The sequence below is a fragment of the Sycon ciliatum genome, chromosome 2, assembly GCF_964019385.1.
Source record: "Sycon ciliatum chromosome 2, ocSycCili1.1, whole genome shotgun sequence".
NCBI lineage: Eukaryota > Metazoa > Porifera > Calcarea > Leucosolenida > Sycettidae > Sycon > Sycon ciliatum.
In genome coordinates, this window is record NC_088644.1 from 39259350 (window position 1) to 39285424 (window position 26075).

Genomic DNA, 26075 nt, shown 5'->3' on the forward strand with positions numbered 1-26075 from the left:
TACTAACCAGTGCTGTAATTTTTGCACTTCGTGGATGCCGTGTTTCTGCATTTGTTCTGTTCTTTCAGCTTCCGTTTGAGCCGGACAAACTACCTCTTGAGCACAATGAAGCCAAACCAGCCCAGGACGCTACCCAGGAAACATCGTTTGTGAATAGAAACGCGGGAGCTTTGGAACGTGGCGCATGGGGGTATGGCTTCGGTGGCGAACACACAGCTGACCAAGACATCTCTTTACGCTAGGAAAGACGCGCATGGCGTTTTCAAACTATAGCAAGGAGGATTGCAAGCACTCTTCACACCTTCAGACAAGTGGAGCACGGTAGACTCATGAAACCCTGGCTTCCGCTTGCCCCAGCCACAAGTAAAGAGCAGGTCATTTGCGATAGGTTTCGCCAATATTGACTTGCCCTGCATAACCATCGGTGCGGAGTTGGTGCCTGTGTTGCTCTTAAATGCAAATTTGAAGTATTTTGTGTTGCTTCATCTGATGGTCTGTGCTGGTCTTTGATGTGAGTAGCTGGCTGCAATTAGCTATGATCCTCTGCACTATTGTTCGCCATATTTTGCTGCCTGCAGTTTAGGCTTGGCTGCTTAGACCTGGTTACAATAAACATGCATGATGCAATCGCCATTGCACGTTTTAGAATTCAATACTGATGACTACATGTACAAAATTAATGTAGGCACGTCGTCATATTCAAAATATCTCTATTTCTGCCAAATGGCATCTGCGAATTTGGAGCGGGTACTTTCATTTGCTAGCTTTCCCCTGGCGTATATTTCTCCCGCACAGTACCGTACGCCGAATTTCATTGAGCACTTAGCATGACTTTCCTAGTAATTTCTAATAGAAACACAGCCGCTGTACTTTCAACAATTAATCACAGAGAACGACATTATTAACTCTTCTAACTGAGTGCTCGAGGCGCAAGACCGAACGTGCTCCCTCGCCAGATCACGCCAGAAGAAAGCGATAGGTGTTACGAAAGTTCATCCGGGCTTGAATGGCAAGCAGATATGCTCTGGCATGCGACAGAGCCAGACTACTCCTGTCACTGGCAATTGTATTTTTATATTTTCAAGGATTCTCCAGAGGCAAACGGATGCCTATCAAAGGGAGTCTCCTGGGGAAAGGGATAGGAGTGAAGGTGGCTGTTATGAGAGAGGGAAGAAGGGACATGACAAGGTGAAAAAATACAAACAGGAACAGCAGGAGCTACTTGCAAAAATCGGAACAAGTTTTGTTCTAGATATAGGGAAGTTGAAAGTGCTAAACCCCCGATGACCATGCGGAAACGATGATCAATCTACTTTCCCTTGGATAACAATATCTGCATGGGTAAACACATGTTAGAAGCGGGCATGCGGACATAACGGTAAACTATCCACAGTGCACGGCAACAGCCTGTACCAAAATTGATACCTATAGACAAATCTAGGTTTGTCGTAGCTAGCTAGGTTAATCATACCTAATCAGCCTATGTTGTGAAGCCAATACAGCGCCGCTGAAACACAAGTATTACGACCTGTGACGTAATCACCACTCAATCGTACTGCAATTGCTAATACTAATAGCAGTACTTGCAGTGAGTGCACAAACAAGCATGCATGCACCAAGGCGGTGCATACTCTCTCGTCAAGTAAGGTGGTTGAGAGCAAGGCTGCAAGTTATGACTCAGCGTAGGTTCATTTGATGGAGGTAGTGCCTGTGCTGTACTATAAAGCAGAGGTCAGAGATGGCGCATGCATCTACGTCAAATATGTCCTTCAAGTGCTATTCGGCTGAGCTTCAGTTAGCAGTGTGCACCAGTAGAAGGTAAAAAGTTAATTCGGCAGGATCATAAGTTGTGCAACTTGACTCAACCTCTCAGTAGCAGATGAAGAAAATTCATCATCGGGCACAGCTGCTTTCTCCATAACACTGCTATTGCATAACTAGTGCCAAGCCTTCTCCTTAAAACACTGCTATAATGCATAACTACTTGTAGCACCTAGCTGACTATGTATGATCAAGACTGGTAATACCAGTCACCTCTACAGTTTGATCACTGCGCAGTTCTAGAAAGTAAAGATAAGTTTCACTGCATGTAAGTGCAATGCAAAACGAATAAGGCATGACTGTACTGAACTAAGGATGTTCACTTTTTGACATTTTACTGGTAGGTCAGCCCACCCTAGTGCTGATCATCAACTCAATGGTGGATAAATATTTGTGGACATGTGCCTTTGGGAGGATTCCATGCAGTGTGCCAGGCAGATTGGTCGCTCCAGCTCACCCCGGAACTAATATCTGGTGGAAAGATCCGAGGTATTGACGGCAATGCGGACAAACATCACGTTTTCTTTGACATAGTCACGGCCATGGTTCACCGCGTCCAGCGGCACAAAGCGAGGACATCCGCTGGCCACATTCATCTCCGACCTGGGACGCTCAAAACTGCACGATGACGGATCTGGCTTGAATGTATCGGACACGTGCCTACCCTGCTGGGATTGGTCCAGTAGGGTGAATGTCACCTTCTGATGGAACGGCCACGGCTGCAGTGCATCAAACTCGCCTTTCATGAGGATAAAGAATATGCTCAAGTGCGTCTTCTTGCCCTGCCCGTCACCGTGGGGATAGAGCCGAGCGCACATCTTGTAACCATGGCGACTGGTGTAGAACGGCGGACTCAGAAGGGACTTCTTCTGAGGGCCTTTGGTCTCCTCCATTCGCCGAGCATAGTCGGGTATTTTCCACACATATATACCGCTGTAACTCGTTGTCTCCAATGAGAGTAGGCGTAGGTCCATACTTGTCAGTACGGCCTCCGTTGCGTCCGACAATCTTTCCAGAGATTGAGAGTCCTCATGGATGGTGCCGACTTGGTCTGTTACCTTGCCGATGCTTTCCTCTAACACGTTGCATCTACTGTCCATACCTTTCAATGTTGTCTTTGTGTTCTCCAGCTCCGTGCTGACTTCATGAAGTTGTGCTGTCTCGTTGCTCTGTGCTTGTACGCGTGTTTCCACGTCGTTGATTTCCTTGCGGAGAGCCAATGCATGCTGGTCGATCATTTCCCGGCACTTTGCATCCATGGAACTCTGCATTTCGGCCAGCTTCGTCTGCATGGTGGCGTGTATGCTTTTCGTCGCGTCCTCCATCGTCGCACGCAGAGACAAGACCTCATCATGCAGCTGCTCACGCTCCTGATGTTCCGTGTGGAAGGCTGCTCTCACCATATCCAGGTGCTGGTGAACACAATCTGTCATGTGCTTGGTGCGATGGCACCTTGGAGTCTGCACAGCCGTATACCAAGAAAGCAAGACAAAGGAAATCTAGGACTAGCCTCATCATAGACGAAAAATCAACTTCTTCAAGTGCCAAGGATTATTGAAGCACTTCGAAGATATTATTGCAAAAACCAGAGCATTTTCTGCAAGCAGATCTTCCCGAAAAGTATTATACTGAGTGGCTTTGTTCAGTGGAGACATATACCAATTGGTCAGCCAACAATACGTGCCATCCTCGATTAGGGTTCGACAGTCATAGTTCAGGAATGTCAAATCCATGCAGTTCACACCACTTCTGTAGCGCAAAAATTAACAGGGCGACAGGATTCAACGGAAATTTACATACCTCCACCGTGCAGCCAAACTCTTCATATTCACATTTCTCCACTGTCATGGGACACTCCAGCTCGACGTGCTGCTTCACCTGTTATTCGAGTAGCACAGATTTTACTTTCAATTAAATTGCATAAATGGCACACCCCAACACTCACTGAATACTTTAAGTACATGCATTTAAAGACACACTTCCAAAGAGCAAAATTTCAGACCAAATTACGGTATTTCCATTTTCTCGGATGTCATACATCCTCAGAAAATTTTCCAAAACAGTCTCTAAGCTACACCAATCAATAAAAATTAATAAATTATCTCCGTCTAGACTATTCATTAATAAGGTTCTCCGAATTTTTGGGACAAGGCCCCAGCATCTTCAGGAATGCAGTCACCCCAGAGCAAACATAGATTCTTGCAGGTCTACATGAATAATCCATCCTGAAGTACAACAAAGCCCAAGCCCTGGAAATCCTCAAGTTCCAATGAGCAGACTACTAGTTCAGAAAGACCCTCCTCAACTCTAGACTGGAGACATGGAGCATCAATGATATCATCACTAAGCAGGTTGTGGCTACACGAGGCATGTGATTGAGAGCTAGCATGACAGAGTGTACACATAGACCCTTCTTGCACATGCCGTGAAAGCCTTCAACGATTGCCCTTGTACAAGACACGGATGGTTAACCTGCAGACACCGTAATGCAGGGCTGTAGCCCGGGTGCACTCAAAGTGACTCATTGCTCGATTATTCCATACACTCTGTATCCTCAAACTCTGCAAACAATGTTTGAGTAATCGAACATTACGGGAATTTCCTCATCCCTAAGCATTACTATTAATACAAGGCAGCCGGGATATGACTCTACAAAGACATGCTCTGGCACTAACCATCTTTGCCAGCAGTATGGCCCCGCACTGTGATGGGCAGAGAACCTTCGCCTCTGGGCAGGCTGCCTTGTGATCCTGTAAGAGAACGGGGCGCACAACCGCACAACACATTCATTCATGTTATGCCCTGACATACCAGAGCCTACACTTCCTTCGTTGCACTTCCACATCCAATATCAGAGCTATTTCAGGGCGGTTGTATCTACGGAAAGCGTACACATTGGTTCAAAACCAGCCAACAGATGCTAAATCAGAGTAGATATCTGACATGGGTATCACTTGCACCATGGACTACACTAGAGTTAGTCTAGTCTGAGGCCCATTGGTCAACAGGCATGTATACAATCATGTGCTTTCCCCAAATCCCAAGCGGCAATCGAACGTTTACTTTCATGGCCAAAGCCAAGATGATCCTTACCCTTAGAGATTCCCAGGTTTGCTGTTTTCTTCACTCGACTTATCACGGTATCTTAATTTTTAAATCTTTTCTCCCGTTCCATCGGCATCATAACATTGGGCATGATTGCGATGTAAAGTAAAACAAATACAATACAATACTTCGAATAGAAAGTACATGGACACTGAAACCAACACGGTGGATGATTCCACAATGTAAATTCAAGCAGCCGAGCCTGATGGCAACAAACCAAACCACTATCTGCAATATATGTACCCACAAGCATGCCTAACTAGCTGACACACACACACACACACACACACATACACACACACACGCACACACGCACGTACACACGTGAACACAGACCACCATAGATACGTACTGATAAGGCTAACTTGGGCACCGCGTTATTGCAGTAGGGACAGGTAACGGCAACATACTGGCAATGCGTCATGACGTGATCGTCAATGTTGCAGCGCTGGATGCGTCGCTTGCAGCCGTTTGACTTATTGGGACACGGATGCAGCTGCATCTCACAGCTCTGCATCAAGTGTTCCTGCGCATGGTGCAACGAGACACAAATGAGTTTGAGATTCAATGTCTGAACGGCATGTGTGTCTCACTCTCAATAGCATACAAGTAGGCGACTGACTGGCTATGGCTAAGACCCGTAGCTCTTTACAAACATCGTCATGTTCAATAATATCTACACACGGCACCGCATGGCACACATCACGGCACACATCACACAACACAGCATATCACACAACACACAGCACACACACCAAACAACACATCACACAGCACAGTAGTGCACAGTACAGCCCAGGCCAGGCCAGGCCAGGATAGCACACAGCACTGCACAACACAGCACAGATACTACTCACCTCCAAGTCAAACAAGCATCCCTTCCAGTCACAGCCAATGGTATGAAGCTGACATAGCACTGTGTGGCTAAGTATAGTCTGTCTGTACTGTGTGTCACTCTGCATCTGCAACAGCATGGCAATACATGAATACAGTCGACTCCTGATATACCCAACACCATTGTGCATAGGGCTGAAACGATCATTCAATAACTCCTAACGATCGACCAATATCATTAACGATCGATATAATGGTTTTATCGATTCTTGTCGGCTCTAGCCGTGTACTTCGAACACCAGTCTATGAAGAAATTCCACGATACCTTTTGCTACGGTACAAATTTGTGGCTCCACACTGTTGACATCTGGCTGGTTTATCAGCATGAACTAGAAAATTTCATGTTGCTTCTAGAGCGAAGAATCTTGTCATCACTCGCTGGCAACTGCTCTTATCTCCGACCTCTCCCACAAATGAACCGAAAAGACAAAGTCTCCTCTCCCGATCTCTTTCAAAGCCACAAATCAATTTTACCGCGCTTAGAAGTACATGATTGTACTCGTATTCACTATCGGATGGAGTACAATGGCTAGAATACTGTCACTGATGTGCATGCATAAAAATCGTTAGCACTCGTTTTGAACACTAACAATTATCGATTGCACTCTTAACGATCGATATGCGAGTTATCGGTATAATTGTTTCAGCCCTAATTGTGCAGGAGAATTAGTTCTTTATAGCCAAAGTTTGTTATAACAGAAATGCACTTACACTATACAAGCAGCAAGTCATGACTGGCAAGTGGCCCATGACAGTATGAGTGTACTTGGTTTACATGCAGCCCTACAAGATTTGCTTCATTGTCAACGAAAGCTGTTTGCTATAAAGGGTCAATTTTGTATGGGTTGAAACAGGGACGTGGGCAAGGGCTCGCTATATCACGAAATTCGCTATATGCGAGTTTGTGATACGTGGAGTTGACTGTACAGTTGAACATCGATTATCCGCACATCGACTATCCGACCATTCGATCATCCGTAACAGTTTTTTTGGGCGCACGTGCCGTAGAGTACGCACTGTGCATGTAGTGAGCCATTCAAAAATACGAAAATTTTGAAAAGTAAAAAGTAAAAAGGTCGTGCGGCTAGTAATAACCACTGAAAGTGTGTGAGTGACAGTTTTTTCTTATCCAGAACATTTGCCTTATCTGAACACCGCCTGACAGTTGTCTGCCCAGAGGTGGTCGGATAATCGATGTCCAACTGTATGTCATGCTTGGTTGGTTTAAAGCTGCACTTCTTTCCACGTAAATTGGGCCAAAGTCACCCACGAGTCTTAAACACTAAAGATGTGCATGCAGAACAGAAATTGCAACAGTAGGCCAGCTTGAACATCAGTCAGTTCACCACTCCACAGTGCACTCTCGGCAGACCAATTACTTCGAAGTACACTTGTACATCACCGCTTCAGCGAGAGATACTCGGCTGAGATTTAGATCTTGTAAAACCCTCCAGGCAGCTGTTTCAATATAATGGAGTTCATTAGTGCAGTTCGTATAACATACGACCTGGAATCATGTCATCATTGTGTTATCGCCGACATTGTTAGTCCGCATGCTTTGTACTATGATCCCAGTTGCTTACACATTTTGGTGAGAAACCACAGTTTGATATTTCAATGTTGTCATTACCTATGCGCTGCTTTTCCAACCCTAGTTTCTATATGATTTCCTTTGTTCTGACATGTTCCTTAGCACAACGATGATTCCTGCAAGTAAAGTTGTTCAGATCATTTTTCTCCCACCGTTCTTCTTCACTACTTGCATTAATTTCAAACAAATATACTGCGCATATCTCTAACCTCGGACACATTGATGGGACTCTTGCATTCTGGGCAGCAGTTCATACTCATCCTGTTAGAAAATACACGTGAACGCACCACCGGCCAAAGAGAAAAGGGCTTGAAAGTCATGGCATCAGAAGTCAACAAATAACGACAAATACTGACTTCTGGATCCACTCTATCCAGAGTAAAGCACAGGATGGGGCGGGTACTGTAAAAGCAGAAATTTCTAATTTCATCCTGCTGTGAAGGCCCTTGAAACTACCCAACGTGTATGGATCCAAATAAAACCTGGATCCAAGTATTGAAGACTATTTCGTGAGATGAACATTACTCGGGATACTAAGCACAAGTTTCCTGCTGCCCAAGAGGGTACGTCTTATCTGTGTTCTACCGTATTTCCCATTTTTAGATTACCGCATTACATCATCAAAAAGTTTGGATTAAGAATTCCGTGACCGTAGTCCGTACCATGCCTTGAAGCAGAGCTTGCAGAAGCGATGCCTGTTCGGACATGGCACCTGCACCGGATCACGGAGGACAAAGTTGCAGATCTTGCACAGGTACTGCGGAGGCAGCGGCGGCTCAAACTTCTCATCATAGCCCAGCATACCGAGCACAGGTCCATTATCGTCCTCACCTCCCAGTGGGATCTGGTAGTAGGTCTCTGGGTTAGGTACTGTGCCAGTACAAGAACACATTTAAAACACACATGCACACATATTTGAACTCATGATTTAAAACAGAGAGGTTTCATTCTGAAACTCGGATGTCGAGCCAATAAAAAACGTAGAAAGAAACATAGGTGTCAGGACGTCGAATGTCTCAGTACTCTGTCAGTGTTGTGCCTACATGTAGTTGTTGCACTTTCTGACTGTGTACAGTAATGGAGAGTTACTCTTAACTCGTATCCATAATTATGTCCTTTTCCTTTCTAGGTTTCATACTCTTATTATTATTTGAACTATTATAGAAAACCTTAGTTAGAGAAATACAGTCAATAACAACAGCAATTTTGTTTCAGTGTCCTTTAGCACAACGACCATTCCTGATGAGTGTTGTAAGAAAACTTGTTTGAATCCCAATTTTTCTGTATACACATAATTATATTAACACAATCATGAAGTGTTCGGGGTGGGACTGGGGGGGGGGGGGGGGGGGGGGGGAGTGGAGATGCCGCTCTCGTCTTTCTTTTCCCATTAGCCTTTCTATTACAGGTTCAAGTTCCCCTTTACTGAGCAATTTTTTTGAACACAACAACTGCAGCAGCAGCAGCAAGAATCTGTGCAGTGTCTTGGCTCAGGGTACCTGGATTATACGACTGGCTACAGAAAATGAACAGATCATGGGAGTTGATCCTGAAGTGGTATTCTCCATGCAAAAACAGATTGCTGTCGTCATTGCCCGTAGCCTTGACTTCTTAACAAGACATTCTTGCAGCATGTAGCATAATAGGACTGAAGCAGCACTGGACTATCCAGTCCATGGTTTCCATGGGTTTTTTTCTGTGTGGCTTACCTGCGGGATCGAAACCGGTCTCAATAGGCGGGTATGGGACAAACTGCTCGTTATCCATCGGATTGGCCGACATCACAGTCATGCCAGGACCGCCACCAACCTGGTAGTCATCTTGGGCGTAATGTGCTCCTGGCATCGTCACCTCTCCAGGATAGCCAGCAGCCTCCCATGAAGCGGCACTGCTACGATCCGACCTGTTCTCTCCGTCACGATAGCCTGTCATATCTCGTGCTGTGGGCCCTGGCCGCTCACTCATATACTCATAATGTGTCGGTGGTGGTGGTGGTGGTGGCAAGGTGACTTTGTGCGAATGTTCTTGGTGATTGTTCACTGCTTCCAGCACTCCACCGTGATGTTGACCGGGATAAACTGTAGTTTGACGAGCTGCCGGTCCCTCTAGCTGGTAGTGCTGTTCTGGCCCAGGTCTCCATTTCACCACCGTTGGCGGCTTAGACTCATAGTTCAGATCTAATGCACCGCCATCCGTCTCTTCCAGTCCAGAGAAGGATGCCGGTGTTTCCTGGACTCGTGATGAATTGTCATCAGGGTTGCCATGGTCAGGAGATTGAGGTGGACCGTGGGGATACGCACCTTGCTTCTGTTCGTCGTGCTGCGGCGATTGCTGCAGTTGTTGCTGTTCTTGTTGTTGCTGCTGCTGCTGCTGTTGTTGTTGTTGGTGTAGTTGTTGTAGTTGTTGTTGTTGTTGTTGTTGTTGTTGTTGTTTATGTTGGTGTTTTTGTTGTTGTTGTTGTAGTTGTTGTTGTTGTTGTTGTTGTTGTTGTTGTTGTTGTTGTTGCTGTTGTTGTTGTTGTTGTTGTTGTTGTTGTTGTTGTTGTTGTTGTTGTTGTTGTTGCAGTCGTGGTTCCATTCGATAATGGTCAAATGCACCCGATTGTGATATTAAATCATGCTTCTGCCCGTTGCCATCGCTCAAATGGGCGGATTGGTCTGGATGATGTTGGTATCTGCCGGTAAAACCCGCTGGCTCAGCTACCAGATCCTGTTGCTCAGATAGAGCTGCATTCTGGCCACTAGCACTGATGGTCGTATGACCAGATGAACCCTGCACGGTGGTGTGTACCTGCTCAGATGCACCATACCCATGTGGAGCCGAGCCATGTGCTACAGCCCCACTGCTTTGACGCGAGCTGGGTGGACCTTGCTGAAGAGCCGCGCCCTCAGTTGCCTGCAACGTGTCAGGCTCATACCCTGGAGCATACATGGGCTGAGGTGGGTGCGACTGTGATGCTACATTCTGAATAGTGCCGCTTGGGGATACGTACTGTGAGGCCGCACTGCAAGCAAGCGCCGGTTCGGATGTGACCTGGCTGCCTCCGCTCATTGCTAGCACTGAGGCCACTGTCTGCCGAGTACCCTCTCTTTCCTATGCTGGCTGACTGGCACTGCACACGACACTTACTCCGGCCGAAAGTCACCTACAGGAGCAATAGACACACAGCACATACATGTAGGTAAGTATGAGTTCACTGCCACTATCCCAGTGAGTGTGTACTACCGTATAGTACCGTGTTTTCCCGGGTATACATGAGCAGCACTGGAGTATAACTGAGCCACACTGGAGTACAAAGCCTAGTTCACATTCGACGCAACGCTGACGGTACGGGACGTAAGGGCCTGTCGGGGCGGCTGGGGTGAGCTGTAAAATCCTGTACGATGCGTACGACACGACATGCAGCAGTCGTTGCGATGTGCAACGTCGAACGGCGCAAGTCATGAGGCACGGTCCGTGACGGGGGGACTTTCTGACCGATTTTCTCGTCTTTCGGGACTTCTTTTCAATTATTTCTCCTTGAAAGAAGCGGAATCAAGTTCACAATACCAGTTTTTCATGAAGACCAAAAATATTAGCCCTGAAAGTTGTGGCATTCAAATAATAGCCCCAGGAAATGATAGAACAACTCACGTAAAACACGTCAAATTTTACGTGAGTTTTTGAATTTTTGACGTAAACGTTCACGGACGTAAGAATTTTACGTGGATCTTAACCTCTCTATGGTGTCTACTTGGTTGCGTGGATTTGCTTCTTTGCATGCGAAGTTATAGATTGCGAAACATGTAGTGTTAGAAAACTATTCTCGCAATCGCACACAAGTGTTGGTGCTTTAATAGACTGGCTTGCACATACACGCGTGTCAAATTTATTTCTTTGTTTCTTCCTCTAGTCTGCTGTGTACTAAGTGCGCTATTAGCACGCTACACACACATGAATGATGTACAATCATTGAAGACAGAAAGTAACAGTAGTTCAAACAACAACAAGGCTAACTAACCCACGGCTAGGGCCACGATGGTAGACCTACGACAGCTCTGTCGTTTTATTCCCTGTTGGGCGTCTGACCACTCGACCGCGGCAACTGATCAGTAGCGAGCACAGACACTACTTGTATACTGATTATTACTAGTAAATTGTTACTACAATCTGTCAATCAAGTAGAGAGAGAGAGAGAGACGTCACGTAGATCTACTGTACCTCGCTTCTCAGCAGTAGTGTCGCAGGGACAGGCCTGGATCGACGAGAGAAGGGGCGATCTGTCCAAGTCGAGCCTACTCATGCCATGCATGCACGCATCGCCGCCTCCAACAACACACCTCAATCAGTGCAAGCTCAAAAATAATAATCATCGGCGAAATAATAGTTTTAAAATAGTACCAGTAGAGCTACCCCATTCAGAAGAAGACGTGTCGACAGACTCGACAGTCACACTACTGACTAGTACTAGTAGTACTGTACTGAAAGAAGTATGATTGTACAGACGCCGTCACGTCAGTAGTTACGACTGCACTACGTCATGCTTGTAATGTAGCACACATTATCAGATTATGCACACTGTACAGTCTTTTGTGGATAGTTCTGTCGTGGTGGCTGAGTCTCAAACACAATGTAAAATTTAGCCTGATGCCAGGCCCGAAATTTGGTGTACCGATATAGAATCACAGTAACTGAGCCGTTTGGGAGTTGAGGAGTGAAGTTTCATGCATGTGCAAGTGGCTGTTTTAGATTTGCATACTAGTTTGGTCGAAGCTAGTATTGGTACAAAAATAACATGTAGTTAGGAGGGTGAGAAACATCTTTCAGCCTGTTCATCATTCCTTCAGTCCAAACTGCCCCACGTACGCTCTCAGCCAACATCATTCACCACACAAGCCAGCAGCAGCACGACTCCTACTGTTGTAGATCCACTGTGGTAAAAATTCCTCCATGCAGCTTTTTCGATCATACTGATCAGTGAATAACTGCGAAAATAAAGAAGTGCGATCCCACCACGCTTCAAGGTAACAGAACTGCTAGCGCACGGAGGAGAACACGTGCAAGATGATACTGATACACGTACACTCATGATTGTAAGGCGCTAAAGATTGGAGGACTTCGGCATAGGCTAAATGAAGCTGGGTTGCTCGTACAGTACGTGCCTAACGAAGTCGCTGCTTCTAAGTCAGTAATACTAATAGATTGTTTTCCTCTAGCATAATAATAAATATGAACACTGTATGAGACTCCGGATATCCAGCTATCCGCGCATGATCACTAACAACAAGCCTCATGATTAGTGAAAACCTTTAAAACATGCTCAGCGGGTGCCGTCGAAATTCAATATTGTCAAACGAAGCCACAGGTCCAAGAAAAGGAAGAAAAAAGAAGGAAGGAGAATGGTAAGTTGTTTTCAGTTTGCTGGTTCAGGCAGTAGGTGTACAACGTTCAGACACACTGCTACAACCTATAAACAAAATGATTTCATCAAAGATGCACTTCAAATATCTAGTAAAATAAATAAAATAATAATAATAAAAAATATATGTGGCATGAGCATGGGCAACATACTCATTCATTCGGTGCAGCTGTTTCATGGAATGGAGGTGTTTACAGGTTTAACAATAAGATTTAGTTGGGCATGACAGTTTAGACTGGGAGAATTCCACGCAGATGGGCGTGAGGTCAGCAGTGCACCACAAGATGCGGACTGGAAGCGGGTACGTACTCCGGTTGAAAGCCATTGTGCGTGGGAGAGATTAGAGACAACTTACTTCAGAGCCATGGCTACTATTGTACTAACCATCTGCTAGAGGCGAGCATGGACATGAACAGACAAACTAACCAGAAATGAATGTATACTGCTGTATGGCCAGGCAGTCTAGAGGAGAGTGACTTGGTCGCCAGCAGTATCAAGTGCAACAATCCAGTACAGGTTACCGGTGACGTTGGGAATAGTTTCCGAAATGCCTGTTCTCTCGTGATGTCCAGTCAGAGTGTGCCTGTCATGGTCCACAGTTAGATGAATAGTATCACCTGTTTGCCATTTTTGACCAAGTCGTGACCCTGTGTGGTATTTGTCACTTCCAGATCCCCACCAACCAAAGCATTGGCTTTTGTCTTGGTGGCAGGCTTCGAGATTTGGAGCACTTGACGAACATGCGCACAGAAAGATACGACCTCCCTTGGTTCTGTCAATGCTAACTTTCACTGTACTGCTGCAAGCCTGAGCTACCATCGGTCTGGTACATGCAGCCGACCAACTCCCCTGCCTATCAGAGTTGCTGAGAAGTGCTCGCCCGTTGTCTAAAATCTGTACGCGACTGCCACAGCGACTGGTCTCAAACACTGGAGTTGATGATACCTCTAGCTCGTGTGGACTTCCTTGCAAAGGTCTGCCGCCAACCTTTGCAGAGACGCGGTATTTGCCAGCTGTCGATGGGCTTGATTTAATTCGTACACATCCCGGTTTACACTCACGCTGTGTGCACATTCTCGATGTGTGATCTTGAAGATTGGTGATGGATACCTCCAGCCTAATGTTGTCAATTTCATCTTGATCCAGAGTAGCGCTGCTACTGACATCACAGCTTGCGGGCAGCTCAATGACGAATGCGGCGCCTTCACCTACCACCGCTCTGCCTGCATCGGGACATTTCAATTCAGCATCGGCAACGTCCAGTACAGCTCCGGATTTCCTGACGCCATCCAGTAACTGGTCAGTGTCTGTGCTGCCGAATACAATGCCACTTGATGTACACGGCTTACTGTCTTCGGCTACGGCTTTCATTGCGTCGCTGATGCAATTGTCCACCCATTGCCACACCCGTAGCAACTCTACATCATCCTGGAATGACTCTAAAATAGTGGCAGCACCATCAGCTTGAGACACGCATGCCTGCAGTCGAACTTGTTGCTGCTCCAATGGCAAGATCCTCTTCGATCTTAGACAGTCGAGCTCAGCCAGGAGATCCCGCTCTCTTTTCTTCACAGCTTCAATGATCTGTGCAAAGAAGTCGACTACATTCTCGGAGACATGTTCTGTCTGATCATGGATACGCTGGATGTTTCTTTGCACTTGACCTAGTGCACTGCTTGCTTCACCAGTAGATTCTGAGTTCAAACTACCCAGCTTGGCGGACAGAGAGTCCCGAGTCTTGCTTGCAGCAGCCGCAATGTCCATCACTGTGTGACAGTCTTGTTGGTGTGGCCTGGTCTGCAAACATCTTGCACACATGATCCTCTTACAATCTGCACAGTAATGGCTGACCACTTCATTGGTGTGCATAGCACATCTATGTTTGCGTGGCGCAGTATATTGGCTGGAAGACCTTGCATCACCAGTTGACTGCATCACTGGCTGACTGAGCTGCTTTACTGTGTGGTTCTTGCCTGACCTGGATAGTGGGTGACCAGCGGAGTGTGTGTCGCAAAATTTCATGTCGCAATTCTCACAAACTGCTGTTGCCGGACTATCACTCCAGCATTCCGAGCATGAACCGTTAGCTTGGCTGTCCTCGCCCACTCCCGTTTCTCCACGGGTCACAACGCTCGGTAGAGATCGCATCGGTTCCACACCAACTGGCAAGGGCGTGCTGCGTGAGCAGTGAGGACATGTTATCGATCCATCGAAGCCCATGTTGTTTTGCAGACATGGGACGCACAAGGCGTGCAGACACGCCACATACTTCAACGCTTTTTCTGACGAAGCGCAGCCGCTACAGCGCTGAACTGAAGCCATTGCTGAAGCAGTTATCACAGAGCAGCAAGAATTCAAATACATGTAGTAATACTCCGTAGATCTACACCAAACATAGTCTTCCGTTCGAAGTCATGCACATGCAGAACATGTAGTTACTTACTACTAGTACTGAGTCTAGTACTAGTACTAGTACTAATAATAATAATTATTATTAGTACTACTACTACAAGTAGTAGTAGACTACCATGCAACTACATTGTAACTACCTTGCAATACAAGGACTGTTTCGACTGTAGATCTAACGACCAGCTACATGTACATGTAGATCTACGGATTGTATCCGTCTGATTTATTTATAAATTTATTTTATTTCTGCATTTCGTAGCATGCGCCGGCGCCCAGGTTTGGCTTATCAGTTATCACAAGAGTCCATAACCGGTTAAAGGGGAAGTGCATCGATTTTTCAAGTAGGGCTCAGATGAAAGACAATTGAATATCGGTTCCGATGGTATATCTCTCGCTTGCGTATGGCAAGGGAAACTTGCCATATCGCCGATTTCCTGATCCCGTTTCCATGGCGACTACAGGTGATGACGCACATTCTGCTTAGCTCCGTGAGAGAGAAGGTCGATCAGTGAAGAATTGTGTCATTTTCAGTTGTCTTCTTGTATTCACGAAGTGAAAGAAGTACTGTGTTCAAGGCTGTTAGTGCCGTGAACGGTTTATTAGTAGTCCTCTCCGTTGTGTACTGGGACGTGACACCGACAGGGGAAAGCTGGAGTGCGGAGACGTTAGCTGGCAAGCGAAAATCGTGACGAACCAAGTGCTGAAATCTTGGTTGGGACAAATCAAACGTTCAGCATTTACCTCAACCAAGGACCATGCCGTTTGCTCTTTCCACTTCCTGAAGATGGATGCGCTGCCTGCTGGAGACTCTCCTATCTCTCGTAACATCTTCTGAAGCCAGGTGAGACGACGAGTAGCGGAGATTAGCGAACGAAATAATGTCGTATGTTTTGAAATTTTTGCTGAACATTTCTCAGGAGAGATGGCGAATACCAAGCATCTTCTCCAAGTCTAGAGAAACCATTTATTAGGCTACATTCCGCCTAGGGAAATGCAGGAGATGGCCTGGCTGGGGAGGACACACTTGGAGGAGAACGAAGTAAGTGATCTTGTTTGTTGTTCTTTGGTATTGCAATCTTATGTTTGACGAACATACGGCATGGTGCATAGTTGGTCGTTGAGTGCCTGCATGTGCATGTATAAGTGTGTGCTGATAAACACTTCCTATGCAAGAATCTGACACTCATGCTCTCTTTATTTCTTGCAGTATGTGCGCACGTGTGTGTGTGTGTGTGTGTGTGTGTGTGTGTGTGTGTGAGAGAGAGAGAGAGAGAGAGTGTGTGTGCAGGAGCAGCGTGGAGCATGCCAGTGTGATCGCGGTGGCCGTTGCTTTCTTAGCTGTGGCGTTCTTGCTCGTCACAAGTGTGTGGCTCAGCCCCCAACGACAGTGGAGCCGTGTTGTGGTGAATACTGTGTGTCCTGCGACCGCTGCTTCCGTTCGGTCCAGGGCAGGAATAGACACCGCTGCTGAAGCTCTCCCCGGCCATACGTCAGTCTCGTGGCAGCTGACCCGAACTCTCAATTTGTGTGTGTGTGTGTGTGTGTGTGTGTGTGTGTGTGGTGTATGTATATGTATGTGTGTTGCTCCCTACATGGACAAACTCTTGTTTTTGTGTCCCGGGCGCCATGGGGCGGCGTTCTCCCATTCTCTCTCCACTGCCCCTCCGGGCCCACGTGGCAGTGACTCGACAGGGCAAGTGTGTGTATGGTGCATTTTGTGTGCTGGCATGTCTGTATAAATATGTTGGACAGAATTTGTTCACCCACAACGTTCACGGAAAACCATACTAGGTGTTGCTGGAACGTATGGAGTCTGCGAGCACTTACAATAACTTACGTCATGTCACAACAAAGAACGGTGCAGTGTTTGACCCTCATGTAAACATGATGGTGATGGTACCTCACGTAAGCTACCCATGAAGCTAGAAAGAACATCAGGTCAACAGAATTGTACCAGAGGAAAGCATCTATTGCCCGAACTTCTTCATTTGAAATTAACAATACCCTTCTCCATAGAGACAACATGCAGATGATGTGTATGGACAAATAATAATATTATATAAATAGGCCATTCACTGTGAGGGCATGGAATGATCTCTACGTGTAGATTGGATAGACACATGCACGTCTGCAAGGAAAGCATTATTTTGTTCATGGGTTAGTTCATGGGCTGATTGAGTTCACATGGACTAAGTTCATACATGCCATCTCTCCTGAGATATGTTCAGCAAAAATTTCAAAACATACGACATTATTTCGTTCGCTAATCTCCGCTACTCGTCGTCTCACCTGGCTTCAGAAGATGTTACGAGAGATAGGAGAGTCTCCAGCAGGCAGCGCATCCATCTTCAGGAAGTGGAAAGAGCAAACGGCATGGTCCTTGGTTGAGGTAAATGCTGAACGTTTGATTTGTCCCAACCAAGATTTCAGCACTTGGTTCGTCACGATTTTCGCTTGCCAGCTAACGTCTCCGCACTCCAGCTTTCCCCTGTCGGTGTCACGCCCCAGTACACAACGGAGAGGACTACTAATAAACAGTTCACGGCACTAACAGCCTTGAACACAGTACTTCTTTCACTTCGTGAATACAAGAAGACAACTGAAAATGACACTTCACTGATCGACCTTCTCTCTCACGGAGCTAAGCAGAATGTGCGTCATCACCTGTAGTCGCCATGGAAACGGGATCAGGAAATCGGCGATATGGCAAGTTTCCCTTGCCATACGCAAGCGAGAGATATACCATCGGAACCGATATCCAATTGTCTTTCATCTGAGCCCTACTTGAAAAATCGATGCACTTCCCCTTTAACCCCCCAGAGTGTGCAACTCCAGGTTGGGGTCTGGCGCAACGAAATCCAAACATTGCGTCATCCGGTCCATAGTCAAGCATGGGCGGATGGGGCCATGTGCATATCTGGTACATCCGCTACTCACTACATGACGTATGAAGTTTGGATTTCGTTGCGGCACTGATTTGTGCTGAGAAGGATCACGAGTTGCACACTCTGGGGGGTTATGGACTCTTGGTTATCATGGTTATCACTGTCCGACACTGATCAAGGGCACGGGATGCGGATTTTAGGCCGGTCTCTCCCCCAGTCTCCAGAGCGTGACGATGTCGAGACCAGTTGCGTTGGTCGACGGAGCGCCTGGCCCCCACCACCAATGGCAATACACCATGGCTGCTGCATGTTCGTGCATCACAGTCATCACGTGGCTTTTTACTGTTTTAGTAAAAATATCAATCCATGAACTTCCAAGTAACCTGACTGTCCTCCCTTTCTCGTCTCTTTAATTTATATCTATCAAACGTGTGGGGTGAATTCCCCGAAACACTGTGTAATTGAGCATGGAGTGGTTCTTTCTTGCAGGTTTGCCGAGTGGACGGTTCGATGGACTTCTCGTGTGCTCTGGATGGCAGTCGTGAGTCAGTCAAGTGAGAATTCAAGTCGACAGGAAAAGCGCGAGCTCCCATGTACACAATTCCCCAAGTATTGCCGAAATCGTACCAACCAACCTCTTCTTCACATTAGAAAAAAGAAAGGACCATAACGAGAAGTTTACAAGTTATCCGTTATGTCCAACACTAACGATTATAAGGAGGATAATGGTGAGTCAAAATGTGCAACAATTAGCACAAAACTGACTGATGTGACAGTGACATTCAACGACCTGATGCTTAGCTGCATCACGTCTGGAATGCGCAAACAAACAGCTTTCCAACTAACTGTTACTTGGAAGGTTCTAAGTTATGAATAACGTAAGAAAGGGGGAGGTGAGCGCACTCTAGATGAAAAAAAGCTACTAGTAAACAGCACAGCATCATTGTTATTACTTCAAGTAACTAGAATGAAGTTGAAGACACCACTGCAGCTGTACTTATGGTTGATAAATTTGATGGTAAAGGCACACCTGGCAATTATAGTTATGGCGGTAAACACACGCCTGCCCACACACGCTCTCTAGGCTGCAAAGTTCTGGCACAGAGCTCTCCTTCTCACCACCACCACCATCAGTTCGCGCCTGGCGCCTGGTCGATGCATGGCGGGCGGTATCCGGCATAGCAGGCTGGTACATCAAGTAGCGCATGACACATAGAAGATGACACAGCAACGACATACATGTAGCGACCGTACATTTCTACTTGATGTACCAGCCTGCTATGCCGGATACCGCCAACCATACATCGACCAGGCGCCAGGCGCGAACTGATGGTGGTGCCTGGTGGTGGTGAGAAGGAGAGCTCTGTGCCAGAACTTTGCAGCCAAGAGAGCGTGTGTGGGGAGGCGTGTGTTTACCGCCATATTGCCAGGTGTGTCTTTACCACCATATTTATCAACCATAAGTACAGCTGCAGTGGTGTCTTCAACTTCATTCTCCCGAGCCAAGCTCCGTATGAAGACATTCAAGAAGAAGATTGCCTGATGAGTCCAGCGGGGACGAAACGTACGTCGCAATCGAGCTATGTTTATTCTGTAAAAAAATAATAATAAAAAATGTCGTTGCTGTGTCATCTTCAACTTTTAGTAACTACCAAGGTAATTACTTTTATTTTACTAGGGTGTTTCCCACAGACCCATGGTCTTCTTATGGGAGCCCCTAGATGAGCGAATAAATGAGCGGTAGTCTGTACAAGTGCGAACAGTAGAAGGCAGCGTTTTCCACCGGTCAGCAGCGATCTACATGTAACCAATCCGAGAAAAGCGAGCCTTTAAATACTGTGTGTGTGTGATGGGGGTAATGCCAAAGAAAAAGACATCTGTAATCTCGTAGTGGCAGCGGTATGAGAGCTACAGCAGCAGCTGGTAAAGATTTCTTGAAGCAAAGAGCTGCAGGTTCCGCTATGGATGCACCGGAACAAAAGAATAAACAGTCTCAAATAGACGCGCACTGAAAAGGCTATAAAGGCTAAGAATGTGTGAAGTACATTGTACTGATAAACTTATCAAAACCAAACACACTGTACTGTAAAATGTCGCAGTAATGTAGTTAGTGTGTGTTAGCATCCACCGATCACACTGCCATGTTTGCATCTGCCGCGCACCGCTGCATCAGTGCATTGTGCACGGCACTCACACTGCCAGCGCATAGTGACAAGTGATGATGTTTTTTTTGTTTGGTTTGCTGGCCTTGCCAATTGTGTCACCACGATGTGTTAGTTCTAGAACATGCATCTGCCTGCATTATTCGTCTTTATATTTCGTAATTTGGCCTCCCCTTCCTCAATGCCCTGATGATGCCCAATGGGCGAAATATTGGCAAAGTTATTTATTGGGTGCAGCTGAGAGCCTGTTGCCGGAATGGCGGTGTTTTCAAGTGCAAGGAAGCTTCTTCTCCAAAATTTAAAAGAAATTGAAAATTATTCCTTCTGAAAATATATCATCGCGTTCTTGACCTCGAAGCTGACTGCTGAATGCGATTAGGAAAGAAGATTCCTGAAGATGCACCAGACTGATTCTGGCAAGCCGTCTGTCGTCTGGATATGCACTGTTGTTCGTCATGGTCAGCAATCTTCTTCGTTCGTCCTTTCGTTCGTCCTTTCGTTTTCCTGACCACGATGATGACAAGCAGCTCTCATGCTCAGCGCGGGCACGCTTAGCCTGACGTCACACAACTGCTTCCTTTGAACTTTTGCTCACTGCACTCACACTGCCAGTACACACTGCCAGCGCATGGATTCGGGCGCGCTTAGTAGCCGCTTAGCCTGACGTCGTACAACTGCTTCCTTTGAACTTTCTCTTTCTTTCTTGCTGTTGGCTTCACTTCAAAGACTAGTCTAATTAGTGGTGACTTTTAGCTTGTGCCAGCACCAAATTTTCAACCTCCATCCCTCCCATCTTATCATCTTGCTAATGATACTATGGAACATTTAGCTCTATCGCTCCTAACTGGTCACTTGCTTCGCTAGTTGCGGCTCTTCACGAGCCAGTTGTTGCCAATTGCATTGGCTTTGCTTTGAAACCCCATTGTGGCACAATGTGGGTTTATTGCGGCTCCTCGCGAGCCAGTTGCTGCCAGTGGCCTGGCATTGCTTTCCAGCTCTTCGAGCTTTTGCATTACAAGACCAGTTACTCGAAGCAGCACACTATCTCCAAAACAATTCCTTGTTGCCTTGGGCTGAGTATGAGTGTGTGAGGGATATGGTGCTAACGGGTAACTATTGCGACGTAAAAACGTTTGCGAATTATTATTTTGCGAGAGGCCCTGAATCGCAAACTTTGAACAACGCAAACTCGCGCCATGTAAAGTTCAGTGCAAGGACTGACTCGACTGTGTTGAACGACTCGCAAACATTAAATAGCGCAAACCAGTCTAAACGCAAACATTTTATTGTCGCAAACGTTACCCGTTTTACAGTACTATTCTGAGGGATCTATTGAACAAACAGACTTACTTATCATAGTTCGTAGAACTAAGAGAATAACACTTTTAAAAATAGAAGGTACGCCGAGCATGGTATTGCAAAAGATGGCGGGATAAGCGGTATGCACCAAGTTTCCTGTTGACAATTGGCCGTACTATGACTGTGTCGCTCGAAGGCTGGTCCTCCATTAAACTTTCGGTCGGGCTCGCTAGTTTGGTTTTACGCCCAGCTACTGGTCCCATGTCCTCTATAGGTGTTGGTGGTATGACGTCTAGACTCTGGACTACACGGAAGCAACATCCCAGAACGGTTGTTGGGTTGGTTCTGACACAGACTGGGAGAATTGCGCCAAGGGTAGCAATTCACACACGGCTGCTTGGCGGTTAGTTGATACATGTACACGAACACTGTTTGTTCTTCGACTCTAAATAAACAAACAAACAAACAAACAAAAACACCTAACGCATATTGATCAACCCGGCGCTAGTGTCCCTAGCAACGGTTGTGCCCACTGATATAAGTGACCACAGCGCTGTGGAAGCCTTTAAGGCTTTATTCAGCTTGCCGTTGACGTTCCACCCGCGTCATCCACGACGTCGCGGCTGACCAGGAATATACGTGGCGTTGACATTAACTCTTTTCGGTAAGATATCCTTGAGGCTTCTCTACATGATTTCTCGGATCACAATGATGTAAATCGCATGTGGAAAGAGTGGCACACTAAGTTCCTGTACGTTTTGGACAAGCATGCCCCGCTGCATAACTCTAAGCCTTCCCGGAGGGCGATACCTCCCTGGTCTGACAGAGAGCTGCACCAGCTCGAACAGCGTAAAAGGCGGCTGCACAGCCGTTGGCGGAAGGATAGGACAAACGGCACACTGTATGCAGAGTTCAAACAAGCACGTAGCACTGCTCGGAACGCGTATCGGCGCAAGCGAAACGAGTACTTCTCCCGTCAGTGCGAAGAAAATGTGGCCAACCCTAGGAAGTCTTGGGCCATTCTAAATGCAGTCACTGGGCGTTCACGTCGCCGCCAGGATCCTAGTTGTAGCATCAGTGAGGTGGCCGACACGTTCCACTCCATTGTCACCGATCCCAACCGTCCTGAACAACTCTGTACCCCGCACGGTCCCCCTGGACCCGTCTCCTTGACCGAACTTGATCCTGTGACTCCTGCTGACGTCCGACGTCTCCTTGAGAAGTTGGATGCGCGGAAAGCCACAGGTAGTGACGGCATACCGGGCTCTCTGCTACATCAGTGTGCTGACTTGCTTGCATATTCCCTTGCTGTGCTGTTCTGCACCTCGCTGAGGACTGGAACCATTCCATCCGCATTTAAATTGGCGTCTGTCGTGCCACTGTACAAGGCCGGTGACCCATCAGTCCCCACCAACTATAGACCTGTATCCCTTCTCCCAATAGTGTCCAAGCTGCTGGAGAGGGTAGTGCAACACCAGTTAGTTCGTCATTTGGACTTGACCCAGGCATTACCCGAAACACAATTTGCCTTCCGCAAGAAATTTTCCACGGAAGACGCCCTCTGTGTGCTGACTGATAATCTGCAGAAGGCGAGAGACAGTGGCAAGACCACAGGGCTGTGCCTACTAGACATGTCGAAGGCGTTTGATAAAGTGCACCACGACAAGTTAATTCAAGACCTCCTTGCGGTTGGAATTTCTGGAAAAGCCCTTAGTTGGTTCGTCGACTACTTGTCCGGCCGCAAGCAGCAGATCCTCATCTCGCCTTCAACCAGCCCTGCTCTGGCTTGCACCTGCGGAGTGCCCCAAGGCTCTGTTCTCGGCCCTGTCCTCTTCAGTATATACACACGAGATGTCCCTTTGGTTTCCTCGCCTGTGCCAAGTGTACAATTTGCAGATGACATAGCCCTGTACGACTCCCAGGCCTCAGCGGCGGAAGCGTCCAGAACCCTCACCACAGCGGCAACTGCTCTGGCCGGTTGGCTGAAGTCCCGAGGCCTCATCTTGAACGCCACCAAGAGCCATGTTCTGACTATCTCTCCCCAGCAGCATGTACAGGAAGTAACAGTCAAAAGCGGCGACTGTCTCCTCCCCTCAGCGTCTTCTGCGCGCTACCTCGGCGTTCACCTTGACAATCGCCTAGATTGGGACACCCATGTAAACTATGTGGTCACCAAGGTCGCCAAGAAAATTGGCGCCTTGTGGCGGGCACGCTGAAGCCTATCAAGACGCTCTCGTCAGGTGTATGTGAAGGCGGTCATAATGCCCGACCTGCTTTATTGCTCCTGCTGCTTTTCAGCCGCAATGCGAGAGGGTCAACTGAAACGACTGCAAACCGCGCAAAACAGAGCCATCCGCTGTATCGATGGCAACCCGCCCCGGACAGCCATGCAGCCGCTGCTCACTGCTCACTCCCTGTACCGTGTCAGCGAGCTCTACACTACAGGCAGAAAATATTGATCACCATCTGGCGGTGGCTCCACGCCCGCACCAGCCCTGTGCTCGCCCAGCTTCTGACCCCGGCACAAGGCACCCCTACCCGCCATCAACAGTCAAATGGCCTACTAAGCCAGGCAAACCGTAGCCGCCGCGGTCAGCGGAGATTTTCTGTTGCTGGTGCTCTGCTGTGGAACGCTCTCCCTGGTGAGGTCCGCACAATTACCCGGCTACTTGAGTTTAAGCATGCATGTGTACCATACGCCTGTAGGGAGTAGTTCGAGTTGCTGCTGATCGCTCTGCTCTCCCTCCCCGTGCAGTTCAGTAATCCTCACGTAGTATCACAGATATATCGTATTCTCTCTCTCCCCCGTTTACTCGCAGTTATTAGTATCCTATTCTCTTACTATGTGCTTCCATAGCTTTTACTATGTTCTTCCATAGCCACTTCTAGGCTAAGCCTTCGCCGTCATTTTATTGGGTCGTCATCCCGTTTGAATGTGCGAAGTGAAATAAAAACCAACCAACCAACGCAAGCACCACTTGATGAGCACTTGCAACAAGGCATTCCGCGCCACTGGCCCAAACTAACTGTTGCTTCCCTACACTGCTACAGCCTAAAAACTGTCTGCCATTGGTTCCGTCAAATGCGAAGATAGAAGAGTTGGCAATAATAGGCTCCCAGAAAACGGCGCCAGATACGTAGAAAGAGAGCAACTGAATATGGCGATGTTGAAAAGTGGACCGAGGAGGATAGCTAACACAGGCCACAAGGGCTGTGAAACGAGAACCTATAGTATAGAAACAAGTGTGAGGATAACGGTGTTAATGTCATGGACATCCACCAAGACCGTAGGAGCATGGAAACCCAAAACCCACAGAAGAGAACGCGGTAGAGCACATACAGAGTGCGGGCAAAACTGAAAAACACTGGATAGCTGCAGCAAACAAGTGAGAAACTTGAAATCAATGAGGTCTGAAGCAGTGAAGCATAATAATGAGGATTTTGCGAGCATAATGCGAGTGTCCATGAAACATACTGAATTTCATGATTTCGCCAGCATAATCCACCCGATCGCGGACTCGGAGTAGGGAGGGCCCAAATATGCCCAAAAATTTCGCATGTTATGCTCTTCGCATATTGGCCACTTGCTTCAAAATATCCTTCGAAATCACTCAAAAGCAGAAAAATATGCTTGCCACGTCGCAGGCTCGCAGCCCGAAAACACTGATAATTGGAAGTTATAGAAACTCGGATGTTGAGCCAATTGTAATAATTATGTAAAGAGAAAAGGACCTACATGTACCTGTATAAGATGTTGTTCGATTTTGACAGCATGTTACAAGGCGAGGACGCGTAGTGCTCCTGACTACAACCATAACCCGGTTGGCAGATCGAAAAACATGTTAAACTACCAAGCAAGGCTTCTGTATATACCATGTACCTGTATAACTTAAGGTACTCGGTTGTTGAGCCAATAGTAATACTGTAATGTAAAGAGAAAAGGAACTGTTTCGTAATCTGTGCTTTCGCATGCAACAACGCAAATCCACACAATGCAGTAGACACTTCCTTCTATCAAACGTTTTCTTTCCCTTCTCTTCAGGATAGCAACGTCAATGATGCGCTTTCGCACTTTTCTTCCATTCTCAACAGTGCCCTTGAGAAGCACCTCTGGCCATTCGGAAAGCAGCCGTATTCTCACCGCTGCCCATGGCCCAGTCAGCCACCCTGGGTTGATGCCCATCTCCGCACAGCAATCAAGTGGAAATATGATCTCTATAGCATTTTTAAGAAGTACCCAACACAACAAAACAAACAAGCATACCAACAGCAGCGAAATATAGTGAAAACCCTGACGCGGACAAAGTACAGAGCTTATATCCGCTCAGTGCAAACTACTTTGCAGGGTAGACACCGTCCATCGCTTCACCAGTTTTTGAGACAAGCAAGAATTCGAAACGTATCACGGGAAATTCCGTCACTCACCACAGGGACTCAGCAGGCGGCTGACCCTTTGGCCAAAGCTACCGCATTAAACGCCCAGTTTGCCTCTGTGACTCGGCCAGATGACC

The 26075-nt window shown here is 47.0% G+C and overlaps 2 protein-coding genes across 2 annotated transcripts in view; one reads left to right on the forward strand and one right to left on the reverse strand.

Annotated features, from left to right (window-relative positions):
• Positions 1 to 914, forward strand: part of LOC135810037 (MAM and LDL-receptor class A domain-containing protein 1-like) — a 58557-nt gene extending 57643 nt beyond the window's left edge. The window contains exon 60 of the mRNA XM_065323504.1: positions 69 to 914. Coding sequence (XP_065179576.1) covers positions 69 to 242 — 174 coding nt within the window. The 3' untranslated portion in view covers positions 243 to 914. The remainder of the gene's footprint in view (positions 1 to 68) is intronic.
• A 73-nt stretch (positions 915 to 987) lies between these two features.
• LOC135810038 (TNF receptor-associated factor 3-like) lies at positions 988 to 11749 on the reverse strand. The gene is made up of 9 exons (XM_065323505.1): positions 11612 to 11749; positions 9121 to 10556; positions 8074 to 8281; positions 7621 to 7672; positions 5784 to 5888; positions 5279 to 5452; positions 4497 to 4571; positions 3622 to 3699; positions 988 to 3281 (listed from the first exon to the last, which is right to left on the reverse strand). The coding sequence occupies exons 2-9, from the start codon at positions 10460 to 10462 to the stop codon at positions 2286 to 2288; spliced, it is 3030 nt and encodes a 1009-aa protein (XP_065179577.1). The 5' UTR covers positions 10463 to 10556; positions 11612 to 11749; the 3' UTR covers positions 988 to 2285.
• Positions 11750 to 26075: the final 14326 nt, after the last annotated feature.